The sequence below is a fragment of the Heterodontus francisci genome, chromosome 3 (assembly GCF_036365525.1).
Source record: "Heterodontus francisci isolate sHetFra1 chromosome 3, sHetFra1.hap1, whole genome shotgun sequence".
Classification (NCBI taxonomy): Eukaryota; Metazoa; Chordata; class Chondrichthyes; order Heterodontiformes; family Heterodontidae; genus Heterodontus; species Heterodontus francisci.
Window position 1 is genome coordinate 103,570,913 of NC_090373.1, and position 26,724 is coordinate 103,597,636.

Here is a 26,724-nt window from a genome sequence, read left to right on the forward strand (position 1 = left end):
TTTAGGGAGTCAGTTAAAAACTTTACTCATCTAATCAGACTGCTTCTAAATCCATACACTACAGATTTCACTTTTGTTCACAGTTCTCACAGAATAAGTAAACAAAATAGAAAATACAATTCAGTACAAAATCAGACATGCATCAGTAAACTGTATTTTTATGAACAGCAAAATTTACAGCCAAGTTAAAACAAACTGATCTTTTAATCATTTATCCAACGTGTAGCATAGTACATCTAAAGCAACATGAATCCAAAGTCAAGCAGCTTCTTGGGCTGAAATAGGAATTATTCATATGCCCAGAATAAGTCCAAAAGACATAAAACATAAGCATTGTTCATGTAAAAATACTTTGTAGAACAGCACTTACAAAAATGAAATAGTAAATTGAAAAAATATATCAAGGTAGAGTTGTTTCAGCAAGAAATTGAGAAATAAACATTTGTCCCTTCAAAAAACTCAACTGTAACTCATTATTTGTTAGCAATGGGGGACAGAAAATAAAGTGTTGATAACGTATGCATTGTTTCTCTTCTTCAGCCTCTACTCTTCTTCAAAACAGCCTGTGAATTAAAAACAGAAACACTCAACTATTGAAAGAAGTTTGTTTTATGATTTATCATGATGCATTGTACACAATGATCTAAGAACAGGTTGTCATGTCTTAATTACAACTCAGGAGGTCATAAATATTTGCACAAGAGTAAATTTTATTTCATTGGAAAACTATCAAAGGAGCATAACAGTCTAGGATCATGTATACATGGATCATACACAAATATTTTAATCAAGAAACTTACTATTTTACCTAAATCATATATTCTGCATGTTAAAACATTTTAAAGCAAATATACTGAACAAAGTAGAAAATTGCCCAGGTAGTCCTGTACACAAAAAACAGGACAAATCCAATCTGGCCAATTACCACCCCATCAATCTCAAAGAGATGGAAGGTGTCGCTGACAGTGCCATTAGTGACACTGACTCACCAATGCTCAGTTTGGGTTTTGCCAGGACCACTCAGTTTCAGACCACATTACAGCCTTTATCCAAACATGAACAAAAATTGCTGAGTGTTGGATGGAAGGTGAAAGTGACTGCGCTCAACATCATGGCAGCACTTGACCAAGTGTGGCATCGAGGAGCCCTAGTAAAATTGAAGACAATTTGAAGACAAAGCTCTCCACTGGTTGGAATCATACCTAGCGCAAAGCAAGACGGTTGTGGTTGTTGACAGCCAATCATCTCAGTCTCAGGACATTGTTGCAGGGTTTCCTCCAGGCATGATCCCAGGCCCAACCACATTCAGCTGCTTCCTCAGTGACCTTACCTCCATCATCAGGTCAGAAGTGGAGATGTTCAACAATCGTTGCAGTGTTCAGTATTATTTGCAATTCCTCCGATAATAAAGCAGTCCGTGCCCACATGCAGCAAGACCTGGACCACATGCAGGCTTGGACTATAAGTGGCAAGTAACATCTGCACCACTAGAAGGCAAAACTAATTGAAAAATGAGCTGCCTTTAAACAGGAGATTAGTCGAGGTACATTCTCACAAGGGGGAAGAGTAGGACAAACCAAGTCAGAGTTCCTGGATGACAGATAGAGTAAGGTGAAGCAGGAAAAGGGTGCGTATGACAGATGCCAGGTTGATAATATAGGTGAGAAGCAGACTGAATATAGAAATTTCTTTTTTCACTTCCCCTCTGAACGAAGAGAAGCAAAGAGAGTGCTATGAGAGGAGAATGGCAGCTAACATAAAAAGGGAATACAAAAGTCTTCGAGAGGCATATAAACAGTAAAAGGAGTAGGGATGATTAGGGACCAAAAAAAGGGATTTCCGCATGGAGGCAGAGGCATAGTTGAGGCACTAAATGAGCACCTTGCATCTGTCTTTACCAAGAAGATGCTGTCAAAGTCATAGCAAAAGAGAAGGTAGTTGAGACACTGGATATGCTAAAATTGATAGAGGTATTAGAAAGGCTGGCTGTACTTGATAAGTTGTAAGTCATCAGGATCAGATCAGAGGCATTCGAGGATACTAAGGGAAGTAAGAGTGGAAATTGCAGAGGCACTGGTTATAATCTTTTAGATACAGGGATGGTGCCAAAGGACTGGAGAATTGCAAATGTTCCGCCCTTGTATAAAAGGATAAGCCCAGCAACTACAGGACAGTCAGTTTAACCTCAGTGGTGGGAAAGCTTTTAGAAATGATAATTCAGGACAAAACTGTCACTTGGACAAATGTGGATTACTTAAGGAAAGCCAGCTCAGATTTGTTAAAGGCAAATCGTGTTTAATTAACTTGATTTCAGTTTTTTTTTGAGGGGACAGTGTGTTGATGAGGGCAATCTGGTCGATTTGATGTACACAAACTTCAAAAAAGGTGTTTGATAAAGTGCCACATAACCGGCTGGTCAGTAAAGTACAAATCCCATGGGGAGGGGAAAAGGGGACAGTGGAAGTATGGATACAAAATTGGCTGAGTGACAGGAAACAGTCATGAATGAGTGTTTTTCAGACTGGAGGAAGGTATACAGTGATGTCCTCCAGGAGTCGGTATTAGGACCACTACTTATCTTGATCTATATTATGACCTTGACTTGGGCATGCAGAGAAAAATTTCAAAATATGTGGATTACACAAAACTTGGAAGTATTGTGAACTGTGAGGAGGATAGAGACTTCATAGACACAAGACAGGCTGGTGAAACGGGCAGACAGGTGGCAGATGAAATTTAATACCAAGAAGTGTAAAGTGATACATTTTGGTAAGAATAATGAGGAGAGGCAATATAAAATAAAAGAATACAATTCTAAAGGGGGTGCAACAGCAGAGCGATCAGAAGGTATATGTGCACAAATCGTTGAAGGTGGCAGGGCAGGTTGAGAAAGCAGCTGAAAAGGCATGTGGGATCCAGCACTTTACAAATAGAGAAACAGTACAAAAGCAAAGTAGTTATAGGGAACCTTTATAAACACAGGTTTGGCCTCAACTGAAGTATTGTGTCCAATTCTGGGCACCACGCTTTAGGAAGGATGTGAAGGCATTACAGAGGGTGCAGAAAAGATTTACTAGAATGGTTCCAGGGATGAGGGACTTCAGCTACATGGATAGATTACAAGAGGATTTGAATATAGGAGCAAAGATGTCTTACTGCAATTATATAGAGCCTTAGTGAGACCGCACCTAGAGTATTGTGTGCAGTTTTAGTCTCCTTACCCGAGGAAAGATACTTGCCATCGAGGGAGTGCAATGAAGGTTCACCAAACTAATTCCTGGGATGGAAGGACTGTCCCAAGAGGAAATATTCAATAAACTGGGCCTTTATTCTCTGGAGTTTAGAAGAATGCGAAGGGATTTCATTCAAACATACAAAATTCTTACAGGCGTTGACAAGGTAGATGCAGGAAGGATGTTTCCCCTGGCTGGGGAGTGCAGAACTAGGAGACACAGTCTCAGAATAGGGGCAGGCCATTTGGGACTGACATGAGAAGGACTTTCTTCATTCAGAGGGTGTCGAATCTTTGGAATTCTTTGCCCCAGAGGACTGTGGAGGCTCAGTCATCGAGTATGTTCAAGACTGAGTGATAGATTTCTACACATTAAAAAAAAAATCAAGGGATATGGGGATAGTGCAGGAAAATGGTGTTGAAGTAGATGATAAGCCATGATCTCAATGAATGACGGAGCAAGGTCGCAGGGCTGAACGGCCTTCTCCTGCTCCTATTTATGTCCTTTTGCACAAGAACATAACAATGGGCTATTGTCTTTTGAGTCCAGATAAATTTAACAGATTTTCTGAAGGCAGACAGGCTGGAAGGAAAGCAAAGCAACTATGGCAGCCTCAGAGCAGGCTGTAAGAAAGGAAGACAACCAGCAGTGGCAGCCTCAAGGGAGAGAGAGGGGGAACACCTGCTCTCAGAACACTGATACAGCAAAAGGCTGCGAAGACTTGAACTGGTTTTGAAAGTTGAGGCTTGCGGAGAAGTAAAAGCCCAACAGGATCACCAGGAGTTGCCTTATTCACAGATATCCAGGTCGAAAGTGATCGGAGAATTGAGCGAAGGGGACACGGATGTTGAAAAAGGTCTGGGAAATACAACCCATTGAAACCGGGAGGGGGTTGGAGACTTTTAACCGCAAAGATTTCGCCAAAGAGGACTGCGTAATGTACAAGTATTGTGTGAAGTTTTCAAATATATTTTAATAAGTGAAGAAAATACCTTTTTGTAATTTGGGGTGCCAGTTACTTACAAAGTACTATTTAGTTAATGGGGATTTCTTTTAGTTTAGTTCTTATAATAGTCTTATAACGTGAATTCTTGTCTTGTGATTGTTTAAATTGATCTGGGGGTTCACATTTCAAATTTTAACGTCAACAGTCCCACTAAGGTAGTAAGAATTGGAGAAGCTGGGGATGTTCTCCTAAGAGAAGGTTGAGAGGAGATTTGATAGAGGTGTTCAAAATCATGAGAAGTCTGGATAGAGTAGATAGAGAGAGAGAGAAACTGATCCACTGATATAAGGGTCGAGAATCAAAAGGTGAATGCCAAAAGAACAAAACACATCATGAGGAGAAGCTATTTTATACAGTAAGTGGCTGGAATCTGGAATGCAATGCCAGGGACTGTGGTGGAAACAGATTCAATCATGGCTTTCAAAAGGGAATTGAATAATTATCTGAAGAGAAAGGATTTGCAGGCATTTACCTGGAAAAGTGAACTAGCTGAGTTGCTCTTGCAGGGAGCTAGCACGGACATGACAGGCTGAATGGTCACTGCACAGAAGGAAGCCATTCTGTGATCGGAGAAAACTCTCAGCACTCTTAAATGGGATCAATAATCCAATTCAGATTTAAAAGATTTATAGAAAGCAGGCTACAGAAGAACCACACCTAGATTATGCAGTTGGTTGATAACCAATGGCTGGAGCTTGCTGTTTCATTACTGAAAGAATATTCTATCAAAAAAAAAAATTGGTAAATGTTTGAAACAACTTCAGGAACAGCAAGAATTCAAAATTGATCTCTGTGGGAAAGCCAAGAAGAGACAGCAGCGGTTCAAGAAGGCAGCTCACCACTTAAGGATGAGCAATAAATGCTGGCATAGCCAGTGACGCCCACATCCCATGAATGAATAAAAAAAAAGATGCCTTCAAATGGCGGGGCAGTATGGTAGCAGTCTACTCTCAAATTAAATATCACCAAAGCTAAAAATGTTTGAGACCATATCCCAACTGGTGCATACTCCTGCAGAAAATGCATTATACATTTTCCTTTTTAAACGTACTTTTGAATCAATTTCTGTAAACTTTAATATCTCAAACAAATTAGGATTATCTGAAAACCTTTAAAGTCAGGGATTATTCTGTATTACCAATTACAAAAATACCATTCACAAATTTGAAAACCACTTTCTCTATAACCAGCATTTTTTAAATTTAATCTATTTTATGATGATGCCTGGAAACATGCCTTGAAACAATCATTGCACCGTACTTGAAATCTTATTTTTCAGATATTTAATATACTTCTGAACTAACTTAAATGCTGGGTTAAATGCATGATCCAAATTATCTAGGACACAAAAAAGGAAAATAAAACTGCTTTTAATAAGATTTTATGTTCTAAAGTTACCATAAATTGTAATGCAAGATAGATGAATCACCAAAACTAACGTTTGTAACTATATTTACATCAAAAGCAGTGCTCAGGTTTAAGAGTATCTTAAGTCACTTACCACATACTGTTCAGGGCCACTAACCTTACTCCATAAATTCAAATTCAAATGTTACAATAATAGACACCCAAAGGGTATTTCAATAGGATTCTGAACTAATTAATTCCTTAAGTGTCTGGTTCAAAATACCCTTGAAGGACAAATCAAAAAATGGAAATTAGAGTACTGAATCTGTATAAAATGCGCACTCCTGATAGTCAGCCCCCCCTATACAATTTCATCTGGGTTACATTACAGCAGTTGATAGCTTAACTGATTAGCTAACCACACGTATCTTTATTAAAAAGAGGAAAAGTGATATATTTGAACTAGTCAAAATGTATTTCTTCAACCATGTAGAGTCCAAGAGGGAAAACGCGCACAAGGATCACGATGCGCAATTACCCCACGTCCAGTACCCTCGAGGCAAGCAGCACACAAACTCTGGACCTACCTGCAGTGCTGGAAAAAGTTCAATGACCTCACAAGAGTGGTCAAGGTTCAGTGAATACATCGTCAAAGGACATCTCCTATCCACCAGACCACCATCCTCTCGCGCACCCATGAGCAGTCAAGACTCATGCCCAACACGGAGACTACACCTCACCGATGCTGCCAGTCTCACATCCACCTCTTGCTGCTTCCACATACTTCCAGCTATTGGGCTATAGCAGGCACATTAACCATACATATTACAATGCTCACTGACATTTTTCCTGCTCTTTTGCAGGACAAGGTGCCCATAACCACAGGGACCAACAGAGAACAAGCAGGGGACAGGTAGACCTACATCTCTGAAGCCCTCTAGAGGAGACTGTGCTCTGCCTCATGGGGTCGACTGTGACTGAGGCCGTTGTAACTGGAGAATGTAACATTCAGGATAATGGTATGTTCCTGCCTTATGCCCCTTCTCAAATACAACACTCTAATCCTGCTATCTGCAATGACGTGCAAGCTGCAGACAGTGTAACCGCAGACCTCTTGCTTTCCATCTCACCCTCCTATCCTCACCCCAATCCTCCCCTTCTGTATTTATGTTTTCAGATAGCCAAGGAATATTATTTAGCCAGTGATGCATCATCACAAAGGACAAGAGTTACACCAAAGCTATGACTAAACTGGTTGAGAGGTGTAGAATAAATGGGAGGTCTCTCGGCCGCCGGTGAAATACCACTACTCTCATCTTATCGTTTTTGTCTGTCGTGGGGAAGGTTTTAGAATCGATTAAGGAGGTTATAGCTGGGTATTTGGAAAAACTCAAGGTAATCGAGAATAGTCAGCATGGTTTTGTGAAAGGGAAATCATGTTTAACCATTTTATTGGAGTTCTTTGAAAGAGTGACATGTACTGTGGATAAAGTGGAGCCTGTTAAAGCCTGGAGCACTCCACGCTGCCGAGCTGCTCTGCCTTACCCTTAATTTACTCCCTTAAATTAGTCAAAAATTAGAGATTATTTACATTAGGGACCTTGATTCCCTAAAAAACACTACTTACTATATAAAAAAAAACTGTAGACCTTACCTTTCTCTTTACTTTATGCATAGATGGATCCTTTTCTGATTGGCAGGATGCGAGGAGCGGAGTCCCACAGGAGTCTGTGCTGGGGCCTCAATTCTTTTACAATTTATATTAATGGCTTAGATGAAGGGAGTGATGGCATGGTAGCTAATTTGCAGATGACACAAAGATGGGTTGGAAAGTATGTTGTGAAGAGGACATATGGAGTTTGCAGACCAATATAGATAGGTTGAGAGAGTGGGAAAGTGATTCCTGACAACGCAGCCGACCACTGACATCATCATGCCAAGGTGTGCACTTGCGCAGACGGGCTCCTGCTCTCTGCGCATGCGCTGCGTTCAGACTTGCCAGGACTGGTTAGTGCATGCGCCAATGACATCATCGTGTGACGTGTGCATCTTCGGGCAATGCGCCTGGTCAGCCACTGCACATGCGCTTTACGCGTACAGCAATGCAACGCTAACGTATTCACCCACGCGTCAAGCTCCACTCCCCCCCTCGCTGCTCTCGCCTGACGCTCAGCTACCACCCCCCCCCCACCGCTCTCCGGCCACTCCTCTCCACCCCCCCCACTCCACCGGCCCGCTCCGCTCCCCTCCCCCATCCCGCTGGCTGGCTTTCTCCCTCCCGCCATTGTGTACTGCCACGTGTTTAGGTCAGGTTGCCTTTGTGTGATTATTTGAGCAGCGCCATCTTTAGTCCCGGCAGCTGCCTGAAGTTGCAGACTGGGACATTTTAGTGGCACATGCTGCATTTGCGCATGTGCCACTGCAGCATCCCCTAGTGGTGGCGTTGTCAGCAAACGCAGCCAAAAAATCTGGCAGAGGGAATATAATGAGAGAAAATGTGAAGTTGTTCACTTTGGCAGGAAGAATAAAAAAAGCAGAGTATTTCTTAAATGGAGAACGACTTCATAATTCCAAAGTGCAGAGGCATCTAGGTGTTTAGTGCAGGAGTCACAAAAAGTTAGTATGCAGGTACAGCAGGTAATAAAGGCGGCTAATGGAATGCTATCCTTTATTACGAGAGGAATTGAAAATAAAAGCAAGCATGTTATGCATCACTTATACAGGGCATTGGTGAGACCACATCTCAAATACTGTATGCAGTTTTGTTCTCCTTATTTAAGCAAGGATGTGAATACGTTGGAGGCAGCTCAGAGGAGGTTTACTAGATTGATACCTGGAATGAGCAGGTTGTCTTATGAGGATATGTTGGACAGACTGGGCTTGTTTTCACTGGAGTTTAGAAAAGTGAGGGGAGACTTGACTGAAGTTTATAAGATCCTGAAAGGTCCAGACAAGGTGGATGTGGATAGGATGTTTCTTTGTTGGTTGAGTCCAGAACTAGGGGGCACTGTTTTAAATGTAAGGATCACCCTTTTAGGACAGAGATGAGGAGAAATTCTCTGAGGGTTGTGCAACTTTGGAACACTGCCTCAGAAGGTGGTGGTGGAGGCGGGGTCATTGAATATTTTTAAGGCAGAGGTAGATAGATTCTTGTCAGACAAGGGAATCAAGAGTTACCAGGGGTAGACGTGAGCGTGAAAGTCGAAATACAAACAAATCAGTCACGATCTTATTGAATGGTGGAACAGGCTTGAGGGGCTGAGTGGTCTACTTCTGCTCCTAATTCATATGTTTATAAGTATCACCTCCTGATCTTACATCTGCAGCCACTATCTCAGATAGCAGCACTATTAGATAATAGAGGGTATAGAGTCAGATTCACTGCACACCCCCAAATCACTAATCATATTAGTGTGAATATATTAAATAATTATTACAACTTAAAAAACATGTTTATTTTACCTTTGCCACTTCCATGACATGGTTTGGTTGAATGATAGAACTCTTTGATTCAACAGCTTTAGTCCTAGCCTCCACTGCCAAACGATGAAGGAACAAGAGACAGTTTAAATGTACCTATAATTCAAATAAAAACAGATTATTTTGGTTAGAATAGATTAACGGGGGAATAAATAAAAAGTTATGTACAATCCAAGCAATTGGCAATACCAGTGGTATTGATACAATTGAGTAGCTTGCTAAGTCACTTCAGAGGGCAACTGGTCATTTTTCAGAGGGATGGGATAGTATTGTGTACAAAAAAATCAGTTAAAACTTCCCCATCTCTTTTAACATGCTGCCTCTTCTTGGCTCGTCTGAATTCAATTTACTTAACAGTATTGTCATTATAATAGGGATTGGAGATTTTAATCACTGTGTAGAAGATTAGACAGGTTTTCTCTCCACTATGTATGCTCTTGAATGAAAAACAATGCCCAACAAATACTCTGAAATTAGATCAACTCATCGCACACAGTGGGTTATTCTTGCAAGTTGATTTGAAAACTATCAAAGCAATATTTAATTTCTGGTGATCTTTTTAAATTGAAGCATATTTAAAGGATCCAAAACAGCCCTTTAGTAGTGTACTATAGCAACTCAGATCAGCTGAATTGTTATGGGGAGAAGGTGGGGGAATGGAACTGAGGGAATTGCTCTTTTAGGAGCCAGTGAGGACACAATAGGCTAATTAGCCTACTTCTGCACTAACGATTGAGATTCCGTAATGTGGAAATTTTGCTACTAGCTAAAAACCTTTTAAAAAAGTTATCCCCATTACAGTACGATACAGACATTTGTATTTTAGCATACTAATTTTTTTTTTTAATTAAAGGAATACTAAGTTGCAAGTATTTTTCTGCTTAGAGTAACTTTTTTCTTAGTCATTCAGGGGATGTGGGCATCACTGGCTAGGCCAGCATTTATTGTCCATCCCTAAATGCCCTCGAGAAGGTGGTGGTGAGCTACCTTCTTGAACTGCTGCAGTCCTTGGGGTGTAGGTACACCAACAGTGCTGTAAGGAAAGGAGTTCCAGGATCTTGACCCAGCAACAGTGAAGGATCAGTGATACAGTTCCAAATCAGGATGGTGTGTGGCTTGGAGGTGAACTTGCAGGTAGTAGTGTTTCCATGCATCTGCCACCCTTATCTTTCTAGGTGGTAGAGGTTGTGGGTTTGGAAGGTGCTGTCGAAGGACTCTTAGTTGCTGCAGTGCATCTCATCTTGTAGATGGTACACACTGCTGCAACTGTGTCTGTGGTAGAGGGAGTGAATGTCGAAGATGGTGAATGGGGTGCAATTAAAACGCTGGAAGACTAACTATTCCAAGGTTCCTTTTAAATCTGTCAACAGAACATTCTTGTGATTTATATTACCCAAGACACTATTTTTAAAAACACTAAAAATGGACATTTTAAATCATTAATGAATAACTGACTGTTATCCACAGGGCACTTTTATACAATGGTTTAGATTTGCATACCGACTGAATATGATGTTTGCGACTACTAATTCCATACATGTGCATGACCATAAAACTATTTAAAAATGTAACTAGAATTTATAACAATCCAAGTGAGGCCTGAAATGCAGGACATTTCTTTCAATTACTGCACTCCCATTAATATGTCACATAATGGGAATATACCAGCTGTAACTCCTCTTTCTCAGTGACAAACACTGCACACAAAACACAGAACTGGAATGAGACAATCTTGACAGGATCATCTAAATGCACTAGTTGTAATGTTTAAAATGTTTTATTAGAAGAATAAATGTGAAATGGGTCCAGCTTCCAAAGAATAAATACTGTATTTGTCCTATGACACCGAATGAGAGACTACTTGGGTGCTTTTACAAAAGGTCTAGGTGGTTTTATTATTCATAGCAACTATTTTAACTTAATGCAATCTCTGTTTTTGTGCAGAACCTGCAATTTGGGAAAATGTCTATTACGTAGCAAAGTTCACCCTGAACATGGTGATTTTGCTGCTAGAATTAAACCAGCATTCTCATTAAATAATTTGAATGGCATCAAAACTACATCTAAATACAAGACAAGACCATCAACAAATTAACCTCTCATTTTAAAATTGCAGAAAATCATGACAAAAGCCTAAAAGACTACTCCATCAATGGCATTCACATAGCTTCCAATTTATAATATGCAGTTTTGTAGACAATTTTATGACCCATCAGTGGGCTGATTTGTTGGGTGGAGCCTGGTGCATGCAGAGGACTGAAGCGCGTGACACATGTGGCTGCGGCAAGGATGGGGGCTGCTCAAGGAAAGGAAGATAAGGTAAGGAGAGCCCAACAACAAATTTACCCTGATATAATAAAAGCAAAATACTGCAAGTGCTGGAATATGAAAGAAAAACAAGAAATGCTGGAAATACTCAGCAGGTCTGGCAGCATCTGTGGAGAGAGAAGCAGACTTAACGTTTCAGGTCAGTGGCCATTCATCAGAACAAAGTCACCCTAGCTGGATGGTTGGGGGAATGCAGACAACATAGAAAGAAGAGGTGGGATGGGGATATTGGAGGCATAAAATGAATGGAATGGGAATGCCACTGGAGGGATGGCATGGGAAAGATGGAATGGCATGAGATATAGCACAGGAAGGATGGAATGGCATGGGAGGGAGGGGGTGACATCAGAGAGGTGGATGAGATGATGGAATTGGTTAAGTATACTAATTTTAATCACATGCATTTTGCGGGTCTCAGTACGAGTAACGTAGTGTTCACAGGTCTGACTATTTTCTATTTAGAAAAACCACATACTGTCCAATAACTTTAGAGAAATGAGAAACACATGCAATAGTACAAAACAGCAGACCATTTGGCCCACTGAGTCTGTGCCAGCTCTTTCAAACAGCAATCCAGTTAATTCCATGCCGCTATACCCCTGCAATCTTTTCTACTTCAAGTATTTATCCAGTTCCCCCTTGAAAGCCACTATTGAATCTGAATCCACTACCATATCAAGTAGTGCATTCCAAATCCTAACCACCCATTATGAAAAAAAGATTTTCCTCTGGTTCTTTTGCCAATCACATTAAATATTTGTCTGCTGGATACTGACTCTTCAGCCACTGGAAATAGCTTTTCGTCATAAATCCTCTATTAAATCTCCTCTTAGACTTATCTGCTGCAAGGAGAATGACCCCAGCTTCTGTAGTCTATCCATATAACTATAATCTGTAATTCCTGGAATCATTCTAGTAAATCTTTTCTGTACCCTCTCTAAAGCCCTCACCATCCTTCCTAAAAGGTGCAGTGCTCAGAATTAGATACAATACTCCAACTGGGGCCGAAAAATAAATCACCATCACCAAGGGCAACTCCAAAAACTTACATTACAGTGCGTTAAAAAGTGCCAAATACAAAATATCTTTACAACTGACTTAAGCCATGTTTTATACATTTGTGTTCAGATGACCATACAAATAACGAGACCCGAATCCCTTTGTTGTGTTCTGGTGCTGTAACATGTTCTAAATCAGGTACTTATTTTTCCCCAAATAAACAATTTATATTCCTAACACTAATAGTTTTGAAATTAATGTAAAAGAAATCAATATTTCTAATACACAGGCACACAGCTTTCCAATCACCACAGCTATTTGGAAAACTGGAACATTGTCACAAAAATTGTATGGATTTCCCCTAATATCTTAGAGAAATTACAGGCGGTTATGGATGTTTTGATACTTGGCAAACATGATAAATTTTTAAATTGTTTGTGAGTTTTAAAATCTGCCCTCCGCTTCCTGAATTCACATTACATTTCACCCCAAGCTCACATTGCACTTCAAAAAAAAAAAAAATTCATTCTTGAGATGTGAACATCGCTGCAAGGTCAGCATTTGTCGCCCATCTCTAACTGCTCGAGAAGGTGGCGGTGAGCCGCCTTCATGAACCGCTGCAGTCCATGTGGTATAGGTACACTCACAGGCTGTTAGAAAGGGAATTACAGGATTTTGACACAGCGACAGCAGAACAAAAGTGATATAGTTCCAAGTCAGAATGATGTGCAACTTGGAGGGGAAGCTGCGTCTGCGGCTTTTGTTCTTCTAGCTGGTAGAGGTTGTGGGTTTGGAAGATGCTGTTAAAGGAGGCTTGGCAAGTTCTGTAGTGCATCTCGTAGATGGTACACCCTGCAGCTAGTGTGCGCTGGTGGACGGAGTGAACGTTTAAGGTGGTGCATGGGGTGATCAAGCAGGCTGCTTTCTCTTGGATGGTGTCGAGATTGAGTGTTGTTGGAGCTGCACTGATCCAGGCAATTGAACAGTATTACCACACTCCTGACTTGTGCCTTGTAAACGGTGAACAGACTTAGGGGAGTCAGGTGGTCAGTTAGTCGCCACAGAATTCCCAGCCTCTGACCTGCTCTTGTAGCCACAGTATTTATATGGCTGGTCCAGTTAGGTTTCTGGTCAATGGTAACCCCCAGGATGCTGATGGTGCTGAATTCATCAATGGTAATGTCTTTCTCTTACTGGGGATGGCCATTGCCTGGCACTTGTGCGGCACGAATGTTACTTGCCACTTATTACCCCAAGCCTGAATGTTGTCCAGGCCTTGCTGCATGCAAGCAGACTGCTTCAGTATCTGAAGTTGCAAATGATACTGAACACTGAGCAATCAGTGAACATCCCCACTTCTGATCTTATGTTGGAGGGAAGGTCACTAATGAAGCAGCTGAAGATGGTTAGGCCTAGGACACTACCCCGAGGAACACCTACAGCGATGCCCTGGGGCTGAGATGATTATTGGAGGTCAATCACAACCATCTTTCTTTGTGCTAGGTATGACTCCAACCAGTGGAGAGTTTTCCCCGATTTTCATTGACCAATTTTGCTGGGGCTTCTTGAAATGCTGCCTTGATATCAATGGCAGACACTCTCACCTCACCTCTGGAATTCAGTTCTTTTCTCCACGTTTGGACCAAGGCTGTAATGAGGTCTGGAGCTGAGTGGCCCTGGCAGAACCTAAACTGAGCATCGGTGAGCTGGTTGTTGAGGTAAGTGCTGCTTGATGGCACTGTCAATGACCCTTTCTATCACTTTGATGATGGACAATAGACTGATAGGGCAGTAATTAGCTGGATTTTTTGTGGAAAGGGCAGGGCAATTTTCCATATTATCAGGTAGATGCCAGTGTTTTAGTTTAGTTTAGAGATACAGCACTGAAACAGGCCCTTCGGCCCACCGAGTCTGTGCCGACCATCAACCACCCATTTATACTAATCCCACACTAATCCCATATTCCTACCACATCCCCACCTGCCCCTATATTTCCCTACCACCTACCTATACTAGGGGCAATTTATAATAGCCAATTTACCTACCAACCCGCAAGTCTTTTGGCTTGTGGGAGGAAACTGGAGCACCCAGAGAAAACCCACGCAGACACAGGGAGAACTTGCAAACTCCACACAGGCAGTACCCAGAATTGAACCCGGGTCGCTGGAGCTGTGAGGCTGCGGTGCTAACCACTGCGCCACTGTGCCGCCCATAAACAGAACTAACAATGAAGAAAATCCACCATGAAGTATAATCCAAAAGGTCAGTGACCCGAAACGTCAACTCCACTTCTTCCTCCAGACGCCGCAGACCCGGTGAGTAGCTGTACTGGAACTGCTTGGCTTAGGGCGCAGCTAGTTCTGCAGTAAACGTATTCAGTACTACAGCCGGGATGTTGTCAGAACCCATAGCCTTTGTTGTATCCAGTACCTTCAGGCATTTCTTGAAATCGTGTGGAGTGAATCGAATTGGCTGAAGACTGGCATCTCAGGAAGCTCATCCACACAGCACTTCTGGCTGAAGATAGTTACAAATGCCTTAGCTTTGTCTTTTGGACTGATGTGCTGGGCTCCACCATCATCGAGGATGGGGAACTGTCCACCACCATTCACGTTTGGATGTGGCAGGACTGCCCCACAGTTCATACTGGCACTCTACTCTGCTCTCCTCCCATCATACCCTTGCTTTTCCACCTCAAATTTTATATAGCCAACCAATTCCACTGGATGGGAATTCTTGATCTTACAAAACCGTGAGAAAGGGAATCACCACTGCTTGCAGCTTACTTTGATTTCGTCCCCCCCCACCCCACAGAAATAGCATCAGGTAGGAGTCGAGTGCAGAGAGGGGCTTATCAGACAGTAGGGCAGAATGAATATCTGCAATGAAAAAACAGATATGATTTTCCAATGGCCCTGGGAATCACCATTAATGTTCACTGTGCACAGCAATACTCAACTGGTAAGGAGAGAACTTGAGCAGAATGCTATGTTGTCATATTTATAAATAAAGAGTTAAAAAACATTAACACATTAAGCTGGTGCCACGTAAGCTACAGGACTAGATTGTACTGAGGTGTTTTTCCAGGGTGGTTCATTTCCTTAGTGTCTTTGCAAATTGTATCTAATGTTTGCAGTCCAGCCAAATTCATACTGTGACACGTACTTGTACTGAGGTACTTTTGTAATGCAATGCATTCCTTTACCCTGCTCAAGTTACTACCTCCAAGTTTGCAAATTAAACATGGAAATAAACAAATATTGATGACAAGGTCATTACTAATAGGAAAAGTGATTCTTATTTAATTCATCCAAGATTGTAAAGAACCCTCACTCCACCATTGTAACATCAGGCCGTTTCTTAATCTCACATTTTTGCCTCCCAATTTGCTCAGAAATCCATTTCATGTTGTGGAGAACTTCCTGAATTCAGTTATAAGTCACCTTTCACTAATTTGAACCCATGTCCCATCATATTCATGCAATTTTGTTTGAAGCAATTTCCAGATTTACCTTTTCCACATTGTTTATCTGATATACCTCTACCTCTCAAACACCTTTCAAAACTGAAGAGGCCAAGTTTTCCTAGACTTTCCTTATAACACAAGACATGGGATCAGTCATGTGGCTCGTTTCAATATTACCTTCAACATTTGAATGGCTCTGTCCTGCGATGAACAGACTAGGCACAGTACTAGAGGTGTGGTCTGACCACAACATGACTTCTTGTTACTTACAATCTACTGTTTTTGTTATAGAGTACAGCATTGTATAAGTTTTGTTCATTAATGAAGTGCATTGGTTGGATCTGTTGTGTCCACCAAAGAACCCCAAGCTCTGTTGAGTGCACCCATACCTATTTAATCACTACTCCTTAGCCTACCTCTATCATCCCAGGTTAGATTTCCTCTTCAATGAGCCCATGACTACTTTCTGTGCTTCTCTCAGCATTCTTCAACAGGCCCACTGTATCACTTATCAATACTTTAAGAACAATTACAACTGGTCCATCCTCACCAAATGATCTCATGCAGTGCACTTCCTGGGGTCAGCTTCTCCAAGCTCCTCCCATCCACCTCACCGACGTTCATCAGACCCTATGTGTATGCTTGCAGAAAATTACTTAGTCACAAACAAAATCTTTACCCTGCAAAATCTCTTTGCAGGCGATCATTTCGGCATGCTGGAACTGGCATACACAAATGACTCTGCACAGCCACCACCAACCCCCCACCCCCACCAGAAGCCTTGCCCATCAGGTTATACCTTTTATCATCACTCCAGACCAAGCCACCATGGTATGGACCCTAATCTTCAAATCAGATTAATTTGTGTACCATCTACAAGATACTGCAGCAACTCACCAAGGCTCCTTTGACAGCACCTTCCAAACTCTACCACCTCAAAAGGACAAGGGCAGCAGATGCAGGAGACCACCACCTCCTGCCAGTTCCCCTCCAAGCCACACACCATCCAGACTTGGAACTGTATCACCATCCCTTCACTGTCGCTGGGCCAAAATCCTGCATTTCCCCAAGGACTGCCACGATTCAAGAAGGCAGCTCGCCACCACCTTCTCAAGGGTAATTAGGGATGGGCAATAAATGCTGGCCTACCCAGCAATTCCACATCCCATGAACAAATTTAAAAAAAAATCTGTTACTGCTCCAGCACCTTCACGTCCTTCAAACACCCCAGCCACTTCCATCCCTTATACCTTTTATTTGAAATCTGCCATTGACCACACCCCAAGCCCCATACCAACTTTCTAAGTATCTCGCTTTCATTCTCACTACCAAATGACCCCTCATACCAGGTGATTTCAATCTTTACCTCAACTTCCCTAGATTCTTCTCCTCCAAATTCACCATCCTCATGTCCTCAATTACCCTATCAAACTCTCCATATCTTGCTTGTCTCAATCTCTGATATTTATGACATGCATTCATGTAGCACCATTAATGTAGAAAAACATCCTAAACTGCTTGAAGGCACAAGAAAATGGATCCCAAGCCAAAGGTGCTCAACAGCTTAGTCAGGCAGGTGGATTTTAAAGAGTGCCTTAAAGGCAGAGTGTTTATGGAGGAAATTCCACAGCATTTGGCCAAGGCAGTTGAAGACACAGCTGATGCTGATAGTGAAGTTGAAGGAAGGGGTCTACCCACAAGAGGCCAAAGTCAGAAATTAAGAGTTAATGGCAAGGGGGCAGTGGTTACAGAGATACGGAAGTTTAAGGCCAATGGAATTTAAATAAAAAGGTTGTCTCTAATCAATTTGTCATCTAACTTAGCACTCAAATTAACCAAAATACCGATAATGCCATTATTTTCACTATCAGTTCTTGGGGAACTGAAACTTTTCTCCACTTAATGTTACTGTTGAAAGAGGCAGGATCATTCAAGCCAAAGACTGGTCAAAAGTTTAGAAAGTGTATATATTTTGACTGTCATGAGGAATCAGCACTCATTTTACCTGCATGTCAGGTGCAAACAAGATGAAACTGTCAGGATTACTAGCAGTTGACATCCCCTCAGCTGTCTTCTCGACATCAGGGGTGAAGGAGGCGGGCACCTGCCCCGCATTCTTCCACGACCCCCAACTTCTCATTAATTGAAAAAAAGGGGCAGAAATCCAGAACCGTCCTGCTGCAATTGTTTCAGCCCCTGCCCCCTCAACATACCGAATAGTAGTGCAATCCCAGGCCCAAGAACATTGGGCCCATTGTCTATGGTCCCGCCGCAAACTCTTCTCCCTCCTTGCCAATAATTCCAGACCCCTTCTCTGGCACCGTATCAGACTCAAGCAAATAGTACGCAACGTCTGATTCCTGCTCGACTCCAAGTCAAGCTCCAGTCACAATCTCCAACAGTCTCAAGGGGTTGAATGGCCTACTCCTGTTGTTGCTACAGTCCTATGAAAAGATTGCTTATATGCACCTCAGAGACTTGCCCAATTTACTTCTATACCAGTGAATCCCTTATAATACAATGGACTGCTCCAACACTTTCCTCGCTGTCCTACCATCATCCGTAAACTCCAACTTGACTAAAACTGCTGCATGCAGGCCTCCCCATGCCAAGTCCCACTCACCCAAAACCCCTGCCCTCACTGTCTGACACGGGCTCTCTCACTGTCCCCCCAAACAAAGCCTCACATTTGCCATAATGACTATGACTATTTACAAGCCTTATAAAGCTCTGGTTAGGTCCCAGTTAAAGCACTGCATCCAGTTCTGGTCAGCACACTTTTGGAAAGGGTTCTTGAGAGTGCGCAAGGGAGATTTACCAGAATGGTTCCAGCAATGGAGGATTTTAGTTACAAGGTTAAGTTGAAAAAACTGGGGTTGTTCTTAGAATGAGGAAGGGAGATTTAATAGAAGTGTACAAGATGATGGCAAGCTTAGATAAGTTAGACAAGGAAAAACTGTCCCCCTTAACTAATGGTAAAAGGACTAGCGGACACAGATTGAAGATTTTGGGTGAGAGATGCAGGGGAATGCGAGGAAGACTTTTTTTTTTTAAACGCAGCGGATGATAATGACTTAGAACTCTCTGCCCACAAGAGTGGTGGAAACGGAAACAATGACTTCAAGAGGAAATCGGATGGCCACTTGAAGGAAACAGACTTGCAGGGCTACAGGGATAGAGCGGGGAAGTGGGACTGACTGAATAGCTCTGTGGAGAGCGGGCATGGATTTGATGGGCTGAATGGCCTCCTTCTGTGCCATAAATGATTGAGAAAGAATTTGCATTTAGACAGCACCTTTCACAATCTCAGGATGTCCCAAAGCTCTTTACAGCCAATTAAACACTTTTGAACTATGGTCACTGATGGAAACCCTCTCCACAAAAAAAACCCTCTGACCCTTCATCCTTACAAACTACCACCCCAGCTCAAACCTCCCTTTCCTCTCCAAAATCCTTGAACGTGTTGCCACTTCCCAAATCCATAACCATCTTTCTTAGAACTCCTTGCTTGAATCTCACCAATCAGGTCCCTTCCCCCGTCACAGTACCGAGACAGTTCTCACCAGTCACAAAAAACATTCTAGTTGACTATGACAAAGGTAAACTACCCCTCCTCATCCTCTTCGACCTGTCTGTAGACTTTAACATGATTGACCACAAAGTTCTACTCTAATACCTCTTCATCGTCTGGCTGGGCAAGACCCCCCCACACTCTGAAGGTTCACTGACCCGAAACGTTAACTCTGCTTCTCTCTCCACAGATGCTGCCAGACCTGCTGAGTATTTCCAGTATTTCTTGTTTTTATTACCACACCCCACGCACCACCCCCCCCCCCACCTGGTTCCATTCTTATTCATCCAATCAGCTAGAGAATCACCTGCAATGGTTTCTCTCCTCACTCCTGCACCATTATCTCTGGTATCACCCAAGGATCTATCATGGCCCCATCCTTTTTCTCATCTACATGCTGCCTGGTGAGATTATCCGAAATCATGGCATAGGTTCACTGACAATACCCAGTTCCAACTCTCCTCCACCTCTCGACCCCTCATCTGTCTCTAAACTGTCAAGACTACTTGTCCGACATTCAGTACTGGACGAGCAAAAATTTCCTACAATATCGGGAAGACCAAAGCCATCGACCTTCGGTCTCCACCACAAACTCTGTCCCCTATCTACCGACTCCATCCCTCGCCCTGGCAACTGTAAGGCTGAATCAGACTCTTCGCAACCTTGATGTTATACTCAACCCCAAGACGAGCTGCCTACCACACATCTGCACCATTATTAAGACCAACTTCTTCCACTTTTGTAACATTGCCAGACTTCTGCCGTGCCTCAGCTTATATGCTGCTGAAACCGTCATCCATGCCTTTGTTACCTCTAGACTTAATTATTCCAACACACACCTGGCCAGTCTTCCACATTCTACCCTCTGCAAATTTGAGGTCATTCAAAACTCTGCTGCCTATGCCCCAACTCAAACCAAGCTCTGCTCACCCATCTACAGAGTCAGAGTCATAGAGATATACAGCACCGAAGCAGGCTCTTCAGCCCGCCGAGTCCATGCCAACCATCAACGACCCATTTATACTAACCCTGTATTAATCCCATTTTTCCCCCACATCCCCACCTTCCCTCAATTCTCCTACCACCTACCTACACTAGGGGCAATTTTTTTTACAATGACCAATTTACCTATCAACCCACAAGTCTTTGGCATGTGGGAGGAAACCGGAGCATCCAGACGAAACCCACGCGGTCACAGGGAGAACTTGCAAATTCCGCACAGGCAGTACCCAGAACTGAACCCGGGTCGCTGGAGCAGTGAGGCTGCGGTGCTAGCCACTGCGCCGCCCAGTCGAATAACAGCTTTACTTTAAAATTCTCATCCTTGATTCTAATTGCTTCTCACCTCTTCCTATTTTCTTCAGCCCTACAACCCTCCCTCCACCCCCCCCACTGCATTCAGCTGCCCAAGCCCTAAGCTCTGGAATTCCCTCCCACTGTCTCGCTCCACCTCCTTTAAGACACTTCTTAAAACCTACCGCTTTGACCAAGCTTTTGGTCACCTGGCCTATTATTTCCCTACATGGCTCCATGGGAGGTTTTATTACATTAAAGGCTCTACATAAATGCAATGTTGTTGTAATGTCAAAAACGTAGCAGCCAATTTGCACAAAGTAAGCTTCCACAAACAGCAATGTGATATGACCAGACAATTTGTTTTAGTGATGTTGATTCAAGGATAAATATCAGCCAGGGCACCAGAAGAAACTGCTCTGCGCTTCTTCAAAATATTGCCGTGGAATCTTTTACGTCCATCCAAGAGGGCAGATGAGGCCTCAGTTTAACATCTCATCCAAGGTCGGCACCTCTGACAGTGCAGCACACAGCCAGTTCCACACGGGAGCGTCAGCCGCGATTTTTGTGCTAAGTCTCTGGATTGGGACGTGACCTTCTGCATCAGAGGGCAAGCTGGCAATTTTAAATCCCTTCACACAATTTTAAAAGCCTTCACAGCCTCCTCCTGAGGTCCCCAGCATCACAGATGCAGTCTTCAGCTAATCTCATTCACTCCATGTGATATCAAGAAACAGCTGAAGGCACTGGATACTGCAAAGGCTATGGGCCCTGACAACATACCAGTGGTAGAACTGAAGACTTGTGCTGCAGAACTAGCTGCGCCCCTTGCCAAGCTGTTCCAGTACAGCTACAACACTGGCATCTACCTGGCAATGTGGAAAACTGCCCAGTTATGTCCCATCCACAAAAGCAGAACAAATCCAATCCGGCCAATTACCGCCCCAACAGTCTACTCCCGATCATCAGCAAAGTCATGGAAGGTGTCACACAGTACTATCGAGCACCACTTAAACAGCAATAACCTGCTCACAAATACTCAATTTGGGTTCCGCCAGGGTCGCTCTGCTCCTGACATCATTACAGTTTTGGTCCAAACATGTACAAAAGAACTGACCTCAAGGGGCGATGTGAGAGCGATTGCCCTGGATATCAAGGCAGCATTTGACAGAGTATGGCATCAAGGGGCCCTAACCAAACTGAAGTCAATGAGAGTCAAGGGGAAAACTCTCCACTGGTTAAAGTCACACCGAGCACAAGATGGTTGCAGTTGTTGGAGACCAATCATCTCAGTCCCAGGACATTGCTGGTGTTCCTCAGGACACTGTCCTAGGCCCAACCATCTTCAGCTACTTCAATGATCCTCCCTCCATCAAAAGGTCAGAAGTTGGGATGTTCACAGATGATTGCACAGTACCATTCGCAACTCCTCAGATACTGAAGCAGTCCGTGTCCATGTGCAGCAAGACCTGAACAACATTCAAGCTTAGGCTGATAAGTGGCAAGTAACATTCGTGCCACACAGGCGCCAGGCAATGACCATCTCCAATAAGAGAAACTAACCATCTCCCCTTGACATTCAATGGCATTATCATCACTGAACCCCCACTAACATCCTGGAGGTTACCATTGACCAGAAACTCAACTGGAGTAGCAATATAAATACTGTGGCTACAAGAGCAGGTCAGAGGCTGGGAATTTTGCAGCGAGTAACTCACCTCCTATCTCCCCAGTGCCTGTCCACCATCTACAAGGCACAAGCCAGGACTGTGATGGAATACTTTCCACTTGCCTGGATGAGTGCAGTTCCAACACTCAAGAGGCTAGACACCATCCAGGACAAAGCAGCTCACTTGATCAGCATCCCATCTAACACCTTCAACATTCACTCCCTCCACCACCGACTCAGTGGCAGCAGCGTGCATCATCTACAGGATGTACTGCAGCAACTCACCACGCCTCCTTCGACAGCACCTTCCAAACTCTCAACCTCTTCCACCTGGAATGACAAGGGCAGCAGATACATGGTAATATCACCACCTGCAAATTCCCCTCCAAATCACACACCATCCTGACTTAGAACTATATCACCAGTCCTTCACTTTCACTGGCTCAAAATCCTGGAACTGCCTCCCTAAAGCATGCACCTGCAACAGATGTACTGAAGCAGTTGAGGAAGACAGCTCACCAGTTTCTCAAGGGCAATTGGGGGATGGACAAGAAATGGTGGCCTTGCCAGCGACACCCACATCCCATGAAAAAAAAAAGCTATCCACCTTCTCCAGGCAATGTCCATCATTCGCCAGCTTCTTGTACACCCTACCATCCTTCCCTTACCCCATTACAGTTTGTCCCCCTGTAATCACATTCACCTGTCTCCACCTTTTAGACCCTCCTCACAACCCATTTCTTTGGCCAACCTACCCCTCCCTTTCTTGGCCCAGTGCCCATGTTCCTGCCTTGGCCAAGCAGTTTACGAAATCCAGTCACCACTCTCAGCAGCAATATTCCCCAACACACCACAATTCCTTTAGTTTTGTTAGCACTTGATGTTGATTTCGTCACCATTTTTAGTTTGATGGGACCATCTCACATCGAGTGGTGCACCGTAAGGGAACAGCTAGTGTGAGAGTCGGGGGGGGGGGGGGGGGGGCGGTGGCAAGGGATCCTTGTTGGTCCGTCAGAAAAAGGTCGCCAAGTTTAGCAGACTGCCCCCACTCCCCGGTTGACAGCCAGCTGCAGCAGCCGCTTGCTGCCTCGGTCATTGCGCTGCGAACGCATTCATTTGGGGGCGGGCCCGGAATCCGCCACCGCCGCTGAAACCGAATTCAGATACGGTTACAAAGGCAAGGTACTGCGGATGCGGATAGGGTTGGCCCAGGCCGGTGCTGACACTGAGATGCAGCTACTGGGCCTGAGTCTGAGGCTTCCTCCGGGCGGGCTCACCATGATGTGGATGTCCTTGCTGAGCCGCAGCTGCGGTTTGTGTTTCCGGATGATGGACTGGAGGCTCCTCCGCGGTACCGCGCGCCGCACCATCACTAACGGCTGGGAACCTTCACGGATTCAAATCGCCTTCCAACCCCGGTGCTAGCCGGGAAACCAACCGCCCTGCGTGACGTCACCAAGCACGCTACCGCCCCGACGGTGCGCCTGTCTTTCACTGAGCCGCCTGTATTCATTACACGGTGCAGAACGGTCTCCTCTTTGGATTAAATGTTTGTGCCAAGGCAACATTCTAACTCTTCCCCTCCTCTCGCCCGCTTGACAACGTTGTTTTAGAGTGCTCAGTATAATAATTTTAACAATTCATTTAAAAACACAACTTTAATTTTAAATAAGTTGTTCTTGTAACATTTTTGAATGAAGTTAATCCATGTAAAAAGCTGGAAGAATGTGGGACTTGCTACCACAGGGAGTAGTTGTGGTGAAGAGCATAGATGCATTTGAGGGAAAATTAAATACAAGAGGGAGAAAGCAATAAAATGATATGTTGATGTGGGTGAGAAGAAGAAAAGTGGGAGGTGGTTGGTGAAGAGCATAAACACCAACATAGACCAGTTGGACCAAATTGTCTGTTCCTGTGCTGTAAATTCTATGTAAGATGGCTCAGACACCTGGAAGTCATGCTTTAAAAACAAATTGTATTGATACTTAGGGTTATTGAGCCTGATATTGCGCTTGATACTGATCAAGTGTTTTGAATGAAAAAAAATAAAATCAGAGATGCTCCAAAGGCCAGAATTAAAGGAGCACAGATATCATGGAGGGTTGTGGAGCTGGAGGAGATTACAGAGATAGGAAGGGATGAGGCCATGGAGGGATTTGAAAACAAGGATGAGGATTTTTAAATCAGATGTTACCATACTGGGAGCCAATGTACATCAGCGAGCACAGGGCTGATAGGGGAACGGGACTTGGTGTGAGTTAATGTAGGTCAGTGAGTACATGGGTGATAGGGGAACAGGACTTGGTGTGAGTTAATGTAGGTCAGTGAATACAGGGGGTGATAGGGGAACGGGACTTGGTGTGAGTTAATGTAGGTCAGTGAATACAGGGGTGATAGGGGAACAGGACTTGGTGTGAGTTAATGTAGGTCAGTGAGTACAGGGGTGATCGGGGAACAGGACTTGGTGTGAGTTAATGTAGGTCAGTGAATACAGGGGGTGATAGGGGAACAGGACTTGGTGTGAGTTAATGTAGGTCAGTGAATACAGGGGGTGATACTGACCACCTCCAGGCGCGTATCCATTGTCTCTCGAGATAAGGAGGCCCAAAAGAAGAAAAGAAGGGGAACAGGACTTGGTGTGAGTTAATGTAGGTCAGTGAAAAAAAAATGAAAAAAACCTGCATAGGTTCAGATCTCCACTGTGGCTCCCATATGCTCACAGCACAAGTGTGCACCCCACCCAAAACAGCAACCAGAAGCTTCTAGTCCCAAGGATCCAATGGTTAGTACCTACATTCTGAAGCATCAGTTGCCACCTCTGGCTAGATCTATTCCTGGAGATTTGATCAAGTGACACTTGCCCACAGTTTGCAACCATGATTGTACTTAACTTTGGGGCTCCTGTAGTTGAGTGTCTTTGCTCCAGGGGTATCTAACCGTTTCACATTACAATTTTTGTCTTACATAAGGGCCAGGTGAGACAATTTCAGAAAGATAAAGGCATTAAAAATGTATCTTACTATTAACCAAAACAATAACAAATGTGCTCATTTAAATAGCCGGGACAGACAGCATCCCTCCTTCCTCTCCACACCCCCCACCTCCCCCCGATGACCTGGAGGGGAGGTGATCACCCGTCCCCAGCAACGGCGTCAACTGCCAATGTGCAGGCGCTGATGCCATTTTTAAAGGGCTTCAAGCCCTGCCCTTCAATTTAAACATTTAAAGATACATTGATTTTTAAAAATTAAATGAATTTTTCTTGCCCCTCTCCCGCCCCCACCCTAATAACCATAGAATTAATTACTTTCCCTCTCCTCTCCCCCCCCAAAACACTTACCTTGTCCTGCTGACCTTCCCCTCCACAAAAGTGCATAAACTTTACATTATAAACCTTCCCACCATCCCTTACACCAATGATATGACTTTGACTCCACTTTCCCCACCCACCCCCACCCCCACTCCTGCACTGAGAAACTTACTTCCTCCCCCCTCCCCACCAGTGTTCCACCTTGGTTCCCCGGACGGGGATCCAAAGGCACGGGAGTGTTGGCCAGCAGCATGAAGATCGCACCAGGACAGACAGCGGGAAAGTAATTGTACTTAATTCATTTTAATTTAAATTTATTTAAATATGTTTATCGTGGTCCTGTCGCCAAGCGGCGGAGGGAGCCGCCACGAGGCCTCGCTGCCACCGGCAATATCGGGCTGGGCCCTACAGGCGTTGGGGTGCATGGCAGCCCACTCCCTCAGGCATTTTCCGCCCCCCCCCCCCCAGCATGACTCCAGAGATTGGGGGATCTGTAAAATTCAGCCCACTGTTTCTGTTGGCAGGAGAGTCGTTAACCAAAGAACATAGTTTTATGGTAATTAGTAAAAGAACCAGCAGAAAATTAATTTTTTTTTTACAGTGAGTTGTTATGATCTGCAATGCGCTGTCTGAAAGGGTGGTCGACATGGATCCTACAGTAACTTTCAAAAGGGAATTGGATATATACCTGAAAATGAAAAATTGGTGTGGCTACAGAGAAAGAGCAGGGTAATGGGACTAATTGGAGAGCTCTTTCAAAAGCCAGCATTGCACAATTGTCCAAATGGCCTCTGTCTTCTAAGATTCTATGATTTACAGATGGTGCCTGACTTACTGAGCGTTTCTAACATTTTCTTTTTGTGGTTGAGACTTCCAAAGTTTTCAATTTTTTTTTTCTTTTCAGTTGACTAAAGGAAACTCAGAAAAATAAAGTAAAAATATCAACAGTATTTAGTTAAGCGTAGCTCTTGCCCATAGCTCAGAGAAAGCGTAACTGCTTTTTAAGTTAAAAGCATTTAAAA

General features: G+C 43.6%; 1 protein-coding gene across 2 annotated transcripts; it reads right to left on the reverse strand.

Annotated features, from left to right (window-relative positions):
- On the reverse strand, window positions 1-23,846 carry cenpw (centromere protein W). 2 transcript variants are annotated; one of them, XM_068025228.1, is made up of 4 exons: window positions 23,670-23,846; window positions 22,678-22,722; window positions 9,049-9,162; window positions 1-563 (listed from the first exon to the last, which is right to left on the reverse strand). In XM_068025228.1, exons 1-4 carry the CDS (start codon window positions 23,760-23,762, stop codon window positions 537-539), a joined length of 279 nt encoding a protein of 92 aa, XP_067881329.1. In that variant the 5' UTR covers window positions 23,763-23,846; the 3' UTR covers window positions 1-536. The 2 variants fall into 2 exon arrangements, with proteins under 2 accessions (XP_067881329.1, XP_067881334.1); XM_068025233.1 differs by lacking the exon at window positions 22,678-22,722 and having other exon boundaries at window positions 23,670-23,839.
- Window positions 23,847-26,724: the final 2,878 nt, after the last annotated feature.